Source organism: Polyodon spathula, chromosome 23, assembly GCF_017654505.1.
Source record: "Polyodon spathula isolate WHYD16114869_AA chromosome 23, ASM1765450v1, whole genome shotgun sequence".
NCBI lineage: Eukaryota > Metazoa > Chordata > Actinopteri > Acipenseriformes > Polyodontidae > Polyodon > Polyodon spathula.
In genome coordinates, this window is record NC_054556.1 from 275,222 (window position 1) to 284,852 (window position 9,631).

The 9,631-nt window shown below is 56.1% G+C and overlaps 1 protein-coding gene across 1 annotated transcript in view; it reads left to right on the top strand.

The window, feature by feature from the left end:
* Nucleotides 1–8,158, top strand: part of LOC121298225 (cAMP-dependent protein kinase type II-alpha regulatory subunit-like) — a 32,614-nt gene extending 24,456 nt beyond the window's left edge. The window contains exons 5-9 of the mRNA XM_041225208.1: nucleotides 1,152–1,305; nucleotides 2,290–2,391; nucleotides 3,018–3,092; nucleotides 6,926–7,064; nucleotides 7,255–8,158. Coding sequence (XP_041081142.1) covers nucleotides 1,152–1,305; nucleotides 2,290–2,391; nucleotides 3,018–3,092; nucleotides 6,926–7,064; nucleotides 7,255–7,379 — 595 coding nt within the window. The 3' untranslated portion in view covers nucleotides 7,380–8,158. The remainder of the gene's footprint in view (nucleotides 1–1,151; nucleotides 1,306–2,289; nucleotides 2,392–3,017; nucleotides 3,093–6,925; nucleotides 7,065–7,254) is intronic.
* The last annotated feature ends 1,473 nt before the right edge of the window (nucleotides 8,159–9,631 follow it).

Below are 9,631 nucleotides of genomic sequence, written 5' to 3' on the forward strand. Positions count from 1 at the left end.
TGTATATATTCCTGTGTGTGTGTGTGTCAGTGTGTATATTCCTGTGTGTGTGTGTGTGTATATATTCCTGTGTGTGTGTGTCAGTGTGTATATTCCTGTGTGTGTGTGTCAGTGTATATATTCCTGTGTGTGTGTGTCAGTGTATATATTCCTGTGTGTGTGTGTCAGTGTATATATTCCTGTGTGTGTGTGTCAGTGTATATATTCCTGTGTGTGTGTGTCAGTGTGTATATTCCTGTGTGTGTGTGTCAGTGTATATATTCCTGTGTCTGTCAGTGTATATATTCCTGTGTGTGTGTGTCAGTGTATATATTCCTGTGTGTGTGTGTCAGTGTATATATTCCTGTGTGTGTGTGTCAGTGTATATATTCCTGTGTGTGTGTGTCAGTGTGTATATTCCTGTGCCAGTGTGTCGGTGTTGGTATATATTCCTGTGTCACAGACACAACAGTGTATATATATTCCTGTGTGTGGACACAGTCCACACATCTGGTCACATTATATGTCAGTGTTTGTATATGACCTGTGTCATGTGTGTCAGGGTATTATTGCACACCACACACACAGTCAGGTATATATTCCGTGACAGTTATCTATGGTGACGTGCAGAGAGAGATACACACTGCAGAGAGAGAGAGATACACTGCAAATAGATACACACTGCAGAGAGAGAGATACACACTGCAGAGAGAGAGATACACACTGCAGAGAGAGATACACTGCAAAGAGAGAGATACACTCTGCAGAGAGAGAGATACACACCGCAAAGAGAGGGAAGAGATACACACTGCAGAGAAGGAAGAGATACATGCAGGCAGGAGAGGGAAGGGCAAGTGTGTGTTTTTCTTGTTCGTGTGTGTTCATTTGTGTGTTTCTCGTCAGTATGTCTGTTCGTGTTTCCTGTGTGTTTCCTGTTCTCCTGTGTGTGGTGTTGGTGTGTGTGTTTTTTGCATCTGTTTCGTGTGTGGAAAGTTTATCCAAGTACTTCTTGTATTTCCCTGGGGGTTATTTTGGCAGATCCACGCAGTGACTACTGTATGCAGAGCTGAGACGAGGGAGGGAGGGATGTGGGAGGTGCCCTGCTTGTTGAAGAGTGCTTTGCTTTTATTAACTCTGTTCTGTCTCTAATTCTCTCTCTCTCCTCTCTGCAGGGGCGTGTATGATATCTTGGTGCTGAAGGGTGAGCAGAGTGTATGCGTAGGGCAGTACAATAATAGGGGCAGCTTCGGAGAACTAGCGCTCATGTACAACACACCGCGCGCTGCAACTATCGTAGCGACCACAGAGGGGGCGCTGTGGGGCCTGGTGAGTATCACAGTGAGCAGGGTTAGCTGTATAGTCCAGTCACAGTGAGCAGGGTTAGCTGTATAGTCCAGCAGTCACAGTGAGCAGGGTTAGCTGTACAGTCCAGCAGTCACAGTGAGCAGGGTGAGCTGTATAGTCCAGTCACAGTGAGCAGGGTTAGCTGTATAGTCCAGTCACAGTGAGCAGGGTTAGCTGTATAGTCCAGTCACAGTGAGCAGGGTTAGCTGTATAGTCCAGTCACAGTGAGCAGGGTTAGCTGTATAGTCCAGTCACAGTGAGCAGGGTTAGCTGTATAGTCCAGTCACAGTGAGCAGGGTTAGCTGTATAGTCCAGTCACAGTGAGCAGGGTTAGCTGTATAGTCCAGTCACAGTGAGCAGGGTTAGCTGTATAGTCCAGTCACAGTGAGCAGGGTTAGCTGTATAGTCCAGTCACAGTGAGCAGGGTTAGCTGTATAGTCCAGTCACAGTGAGCAGGGTTAGCTGTATAGTCCAGTCACAGTTAGCTGTATAACACAGCAGTGACACACACACACCTCAGCTTAACTCGTAGCCTCTCTATGGGTTGCCTGTCTAATTGTAATAAAATCTGGAATCACTTGAACTGCTCCGCTCTGAGGCCAGTGTCCCCAGGATTTTAAAATCAATCGTCTCTGGAGAAGGAATCTCCACTTGCAGCGTACTGCCAATAGCAGAGGAGTGGGTGGCATGTGAGGGTTAATAAAACTCTATTTCACCATGGCTGGCGGGAGGGTGGTATCGCACCATGGTGCTGCATTGCCATCTAGTGGATGTTGGTCAGCACTGCAGCACTGCTGAGTGTTTGCTGGCTGCAGTGCCACTGGGACACGGAGCACTTCAGAGTATGTATCCAGCTGCATTGAACACAGTGAACACGTGTTGCAAGAGTGTTCCTCCCGTGTTTCTGGCGTATTCTTAGTGTGTTCCTCCCGTGTGCATGACGGCCGGCGTGTTTCTCTGTTGCAGGACCGTGTGACGTTCCGACGGCTCGTCCTCAAGAACAACGCCAAGAAGAGGAAGACCTACGAGACCTTCGTCGAGTCTGTGCCCCTGCTCAAATCACTGGAGGTGAGGAGAGGGGAGACAGGCTGGGGGAGAGAGGGAGGGGAGACAGGCTGGGGAAGAGGGGAGACAGGCTGGGGGAGAGGGGGGAGAGAGGGAGGGGGGGAGAGAGGGAGGGGAGACAGGCTGGGGGAGAGAGGGAGGGGAGACAGGCTGGGGGAGAGAGGGAGGGGAGACAGGCTGGGGGAGAGAGGGGAGGGGAGACAGGCTGGGGGAGAGAGAGGAGGGGAGACAGGCTGGGGAAGAGGGGAGACAGGCTGGGGGAGAGGGGGGAGACAGGCTGGGGGAGAGTTCCTGGGGGAGAGAGGGAGGGGAGACAGGCTGGGGGAGAGAGGGAGGGGAGGGAGAGAGAGAGTCGGTATGGGGGAGAGGTCGACAGGTGGGGACCCTACCTCCCCTGTCAGACACCCCTTCTCCGGACCTCCTCTCTAAGAAGGGGAGTCCGACTGGGGGTGCCCCGGGGGAGAGAGGGAGGGGAGACAGGCTGGGGGAGAGAGGGAGGGGAGACAGGCTGGGGGAGAGAGGGAGGGGAGACAGGCTGGGGAAGAGGGGAGACAGGCTGGGGGAGAGGGGGGAGAGAGGGAGGGGAGACAGGCTGCAGGGAGTCTAACGCCTTGTCTCTATCCCTCCAGTTGCAAGAGAGGATGAAGATTGTGGATGTGATTGGTGTGAAGAACTACCAGGACGGGGAGCGCATCATCACTCAGGTGAGGGGGGGTCTGCGGTGGGGGAGCGCATCATCACTCAGGTGAGGGGGGGTCTGCGGTGGGGGAGCGCATCATCACTCAGGTGAGGGGGGGTCTGCGGTGGGGGAGCGCATCATCACTCAGGTGAGGGGGGGTCTGCGGTGGGGGAGCGCATCATCACTCAGGTGAGGGGGGGTCTGCGGTGGGGGAGCGCATCATCACTCAGGTGAGGGGGGGTCTGCGGTGGGGGAGCGCATCATCACTCAGGTGAGGGGGGGTCTGCGGTGGGGGAGCGCATCATCACTCAGGTGAGGGGGGGTCTGCGGTGGGGGAGCGCATCATCACTCAGGTGAGGGGGGGTCTGCGGTGGGGGAGCGCATCATCACTCAGGTGAGGGGGGGTCTGCGGTGGGGGAGCGCATCATCACTCAGGTGAGGGGGGGTCTGCGGTGGGGGAGCGCATCATCACTCAGGTGAGGGGGGGTCTGCGGTGGGGGAGCGCATCATCACTCAGGTGAGGGGGGGCCACAGACACCCCAGGTCTGCGTAGTAGGTGGGGGAGAGAGCATAAAGGGTCACTCAGGTGAGGGGGGGTCTGCGGTGGTGCGGCGTGAGGAGAGGGGGGTCTGCGGGGGGGGGGTCTGTGCGGGTGGGGCTCCATCAGTAGACATGAGAGGGGATGTCTGCGGATGGGGGAGTGCATCATCAGGTGGGAGGGGGGGTACATGCGGTGGGGGTTGAGAAGACATTCTCCAGTCTCTCCCTCTCTCCTCCAGGGATGTCATCAATTCAGGAAAGGAGGAGTGGGGATCTGGGGCGGGAGAGTGGGTCTCGTACTAAGGTGAGGCGGGGTGTTTCTTACATCAGTCAGCAGCCAGGAGGGGGTATATAAAGGAGGTGGGGGAGGTTTGGCATCAGGCATTGGTCCGTACAAGTAGGGTGGGGGTCTAAGGGGTGGGGACAGGAAGGGTCATCATGAGATCTATTGAGAGGGGGGGAGGGGGAGTAGGAGGGGGGTTTTGGTTTGGAGTGAAGGGACTTGGGAGGGGGGAGCTCTGGCAGGGGAGAGGGGCTCAGGGGTTGTTTTCCTGAGGGCAAGGAGAGTAAGGAGGGGCATGACCTGAAGAAGAGTAAGGGAAGGTAAAGGTGAGGGGGGTTTTTTCCTCAGTTCCATCCACCCGTTCGTGGATCCCTCACTTCTCATTCCCTCACCCTCCCCTCCCCTCCCCTCCCTCCCCCGACAGATCTCCCCCTCTATCCTCATTCCCGACCCTCCCCCTCCCCCCTCCCCTACCCCTCCCTCGGTCTGGAGCGACCCCCCTCCCCCGCCCCTTTATCCTAATTCCCTCTCCCTCTCGTCCTCTTCACTCATTCCCTCCGCCCTCCACATCTCTCTCATTCCCTCCACCCGTCCCCTCTCTCTCCTCATTCCTCCCCCCTCTCTCCCTCCACAGGGAGAGAGCTCCCTCAGGACTCTCCCCCTCCCTCCTCACTCCCTCCCAGGTATCCCTGTAGACTCTCCCCCCTCCCTCCTCACTCCCTCCCCATCTCCCTCCTATAGACTCTCCCCCTCCCTCTCACTATCCCCTCAGCCCCCTCCACGTCAGATCCCCGGGAGACTCTCCCCACTCCCTCCCTCGCTCCCCGTCTCTCCCTGTAGACCCGGTCTCTCCCGTCTCTCCCTGTAGCGACTCTCCCCTACACCCGCTACAGGACTGAGGGTCCATCCCCGTCTCTCCCTGTAGACTCTCCCCCTCCCTCCTCACTCCCTCCCCATCTCTCCCTGTAGACTCTCCCCTCCCTCCTCACTCCCTCCCCATCTCTCCCTGTAGACTCTCCCCCTCCATCCCCTGTCTCTCCCCCTCCTCCCCGTCTCTCCCCCTCCATCCCCGTCTCTCCCTGTAGACTCTCCCCCTCCCTCCTCACTCCCTCCCTCCTCACTCCCTCCCCATCTCTCCCTGTAGACTCTCACCCTCCCTCCTCACTCCCTCCCCATCTCTCCCTGTAGACTCTCACCCTACATCCTCACTCAATCAAGACCCTCTGTCAGACCTCGCTGGGCAGTGTCTCTCTCCTCTCTCTCAGACCTCGTCTGACCTCCTCACTCACTCTATCCCCGTCTGGAGACTGTGCAGGGCCTCTCAGTCCTCTCTGTCAGAGTCCGACTCTGGCAGTGTCTCTGTCAGGACTCTATAGAGTTACCTCTACTCTCCTCTGTCAGACCCCGCTGGGACAGTGTCTCTCTCGTCTCTCTCTGTTGAGACCTCGTTGTGTCACTCTCCCTGGAGCGAGTCTTCTCTCTGTCAGACCTCGCTGGGCAGTGTCTCTCTCTCTGTCTGACCTCTCTGTAGACTCAGTGTCTCTCTCTCTCTCTGTCAGACCTCGCTGGGCAGTGTCTCTCTCTCTCTCTGTCAGACCTCGCTGGGCAGTGTCTCTCTCTCTGTCTGACCTCGCTGGGCAGTGTCTCTCTCTGTCTGACCTCGCTGGGCAGTGTCTCTCTCTCTGTCTGACCTCGCTGGGCAGTGTCTCTCTCTCTGTCTGACCTCGCTGGGCAGTGTCTCTCTCTGTCTGACCTCGCTGGGCAGTGTCTCTCTCTCTGACCTCGCTGGGCAGTGTCTCTCTCTCTGTCTGACCTCGCTGGGCAGTGTCTCTCTCTCTGTCTGACCTCGCTGGGCAGTGTCTCTCTCTCTGTCTGACCTCGCTGGGCAGTGTCTCTCTCTCTGTCTGACCTCGCTGGGCAGTGTCTCTCTCTCTGTCTGACCTCGCTGGGCAGTGTCTCTCTCTCTGTCTGACCTCGCTGGGCAGTGTCTCTCTCTCTGTCTGACCTCTCTGGGCAGTGTCTCTCTCTCTGTCTGACCTCGCTGGGCAGTGTCTTTCTCTGTCAGACCTCTCTGGGCAGTGTCTCTCTCTCTCTGTCTGACCTCGCTGGGCAGTGTCTCTCTCTGTCAGACCTCTCTGGGCAGTGTCTCTCTCTGTCTGACCTTTCTGGGCAGTGTCTCTCTCTGTCTGACCTCTCTGGGCAGTGTCTCTCTCTGTCTGACCTTTCTGGGCAGTGTCTCTCTCTCTGTCTGACCTCGCTGGGCAGTGTCTCTCTCTGTCTGACCTCGCTGGGCAGTGTTTCTCTCTCTGTCTGACCTCACTGGGCAGTGTCTCTCTCTCTGTCAGACCTCGCTGGGCAGTGTCTCTCTCTCTGTCTGACCTCGCTGGGCAGTGTCTCTCTCTCTGTCTGACCTCGCTGGGCAGTGTCTCTCTCTGTCAGACCTCGCTGGGCAGTGTTTCTCTCTCTGTCAGACCTCGCTGGGCAGTGTTTCTCTCTCTGTCTGACCTCGCTGGGCAGTGTCTCTCTCTCTGTCTGACCTCGCTGGGCAGTGTCTCTCTCTCTGTCTGACCTCGCTGGGCAGTGTCTCTCTCTGTCAGACCTCGCTGGGCAGTGTCTCTCTCTCTGTCTGACCTCGCTGGGCAGTGTCTCTCTCTGTCAGACCTCTCTGGGCAGTGTCTCTCTCTGTCTGACCTCGCTGGGCAGTGTCTCTCTCTCTGTCTGACCTCGCTGGGCAGTGTCTTTCTCTGTCAGACCTCTCTGGGCAGTGTCTCTCTCTCTCTGTCAGACCTTTCTGGGCAGTATCTCTCTCTGTCAGACCTCTCTGGGCAGTGTCTCTCTCTGTCTGACCTTTCTGGGCAGTGTCTCTCTCTCTGTCTGACCTCGCTGGGCAGTGTCTTTCTCTGTCAGACCTCTCTGGGCAGTGTCTCTCTCTCTCTCTGTCAGACCTTTCTGGGCAGTGTCTCTCTCTGTCAGACCTCTCTGGGCAGTGTCTCTCTCTCTCTCTCTCACACTCTCCCCCTCTTCTTTCTCTCCAGACGAAGGCAGACCACCAGGACAATGCGGAGGTAGAGATTGCTCGCTGCTCGCATGGACAGTATTTCGGGGAGCTGGCCCTCGTCACCAACAAGCCCAGAGCCGCCTCTGCCTACGCTGTGGGGGACGTCAAGTGCTTGAGTAAGAGACATGTGGGATACATGATGGATGTGGGGGTACACTGTCAGTATGTGGAGATACACTTGGTATAGGGGGATGCCCTCTAAGTATATGTGGGTACTGTGAATATGGGGGTACACGCTGCATTGTTGGAATAATACCTCTCAACTGATAATTCTCCCTCCTCCCCCTCCACCTCCCCCCTTCTCAGTAATGGATGTCCAGGCGTTCGAGCGGCTGCTGGGCTCCTGCAAGGAGATCATGAAGAGGAACATCTCGCACTATGAGGAGCAGCTGGTGGCGCTGTTCGGATCCAGCATGGACCTGCGGGACTAGAGCCCCGAGTCCACATCGCTGCCACCACCACCGTTGCTGCTGCTGCCTGTGCCTTCACTACCCACAGAGACGAGAGACATCTTACCAAACCAGAGACCCTGACCACAGACCTCATGCCAAACTATAGAAAGAGACCCTGTACCCTGACCCAGAGACCACGTCCAACTGTAGAGAGACTGACACATCTTACCAAACCAGAGACCCTGACCACAGACCTCATGCCAAACTATAGAAAGAGACCCTGTACCCTGACCCAGAGACCACGTCCAACTGTAGAGAGACTGACACATCTTACCAAACCAGAGACCCTGACCACAGACCTCATGCCAAACTATAGAAAGAGACCCTGTACCCTGACCCAGAGACCACGTCCAACTGTAGAGAGACTGACACATCTTACCAAACCAGAGACCCTGACCACAGACCTCATGCCAAACTATAGAAAGAGACCCTGTACCCTGACCCAGAGACCACGTCCAACTGTAGAGAGACTGACACATCTTACCAAACCAGAGAAGTTCTGACCCATAGACAGCGAGACATCTTACCAGACCAGAGATGAACAGAGACATCTTACCAGACTAGAGAGGAACAGAAAGAGACAGCAGCTTCCTGGTACCCTGGCCAGACTGTAGAGGAATGTGGAGTTCTGTTTTTAATGTGCTTGAAGTGGTACTGCACGCTTCCCTTGAGTCAGAGTGGGGCTGGCATCCCCTTTAACATCGGGGGAGGGCAGAAGATAAACATTTCCTTTCATTTTAAGGAGAATTCTTTTTTTTTTTTTTTTTTTTTTAATTTTTATATATATATATATATATATATATATATATATATATATATATATATATATGCGATTCAGTAGATCTTCGCGTCATACCAAGCCACCAGGTGGTCAGGTGTCTCTGGGCACCAAATACACCACACAATAAAGTTGAAAAATGTAATGAATTATTAAAGGGGTTATTTTTCTGCTTGCCTTCCACTGCTCACACTCCACAACTACCCCTCTCCACCCTTCTCTTCCCCCCCTCTCCCAGGGTTATTTTTCTGCTTGCCTTCCACTGCTCACACTCCACAACTACCCCTCTCCACCCTTCTCTTCCCCCCCTCTCCCAGCCTCTGAGCGCAGGGCATGGCAGGGAGGGTGAGCTCAGTATTGGGTGGGGTGTGGTGGGGTAGGGTGAGCGCAGTATTGGGTGGGGTGTGGTGGGGTAGGGTGAGTGCAGTATTGGGTGGGGTGTGGTGGGGTAGGGTGAGCGCAGTATTGGGTGGGGTGTGGTGGGGTAGGGTGAGCGCAGTATTGGGTGTGGGGGGTAGGGTGAGCGCAGTGTTGGGTGGGGTAGGGTGAGTGCAGTATTGGGTGGGGTGTGGTGGGGTAGGGTGAGCGCAGTATTGGGTGTGGTGGGGTAGGGTGAGCGCAGTATTGGGTGTGGTGGGGTAGGGTGAGTGCAGTATTGGGTGTGGTGGGGTAGGGTGAGCGCAGTATTGGGTGTGGTGGGGTAGGGTGAGCGCAGTATTGGGTGTGGTGGGGTAGGGTGAGCGCAGTGGGTGGTGGGGTAGGGTGAGCGCAGTGTTGGGTGGGGTAGGGTGAGTGCAGTATTGGGTGTGGTGGGGTAGGGTGAGCGCAGTATTGGGTGGGGTGTGGTGGGGTAGGGTGAGCGCAGTATTGGGTGGGGTGTGGTGGGGTAGGGTGAGTGCAGTATTGGGTGTGGTGGGGTAGGGTGAGCGCAGTGTTGGGTGGGGTAGGGTGAGTGCAGTATTGGGTGTGGTGGGGTAGGGTGAGCGCAGTATTGGGTGTGGTGGGGTAGGGTGAGTGCAGTATTGGGTGGGGTGTGGGGTAGGGTGAGCGCAGTATTGGGTGTGGTGGGTTAGGGTGAGTGCAGTATTGGGCAGGGTGTGGGGTAGGGCGAGTGCAGTATTGGGTGGGTGGGTTAGGGTGAGTGCAGTATTGGGCAGGGTGTGGGGTAGGGCGAGTGCAGTATTGGGTGGGGTGTGGTGGGGTGAGTGCAGTTTTGGGTTGGGTGTGATGGGGCGAGTGCAGTATTGGGTGGGGTGTGGTGGGGTAGGGTGAGTGCAGTATTGGGTGGGGTGTGGTGGGGTAGGGTGAGCGCAGTGTTGGGTGGGGTAGGGTGAGTGCAGTATTGGGTGTGGTGGGGTAGGGTGAGCGCAGTATTGGGTGTGGTGGGTTAGGGTGAGTGCAGTATTGGGTGGGGTGTGGTGGGGTGAGTGCAGTTTTGGGTTGGGTGTGATGG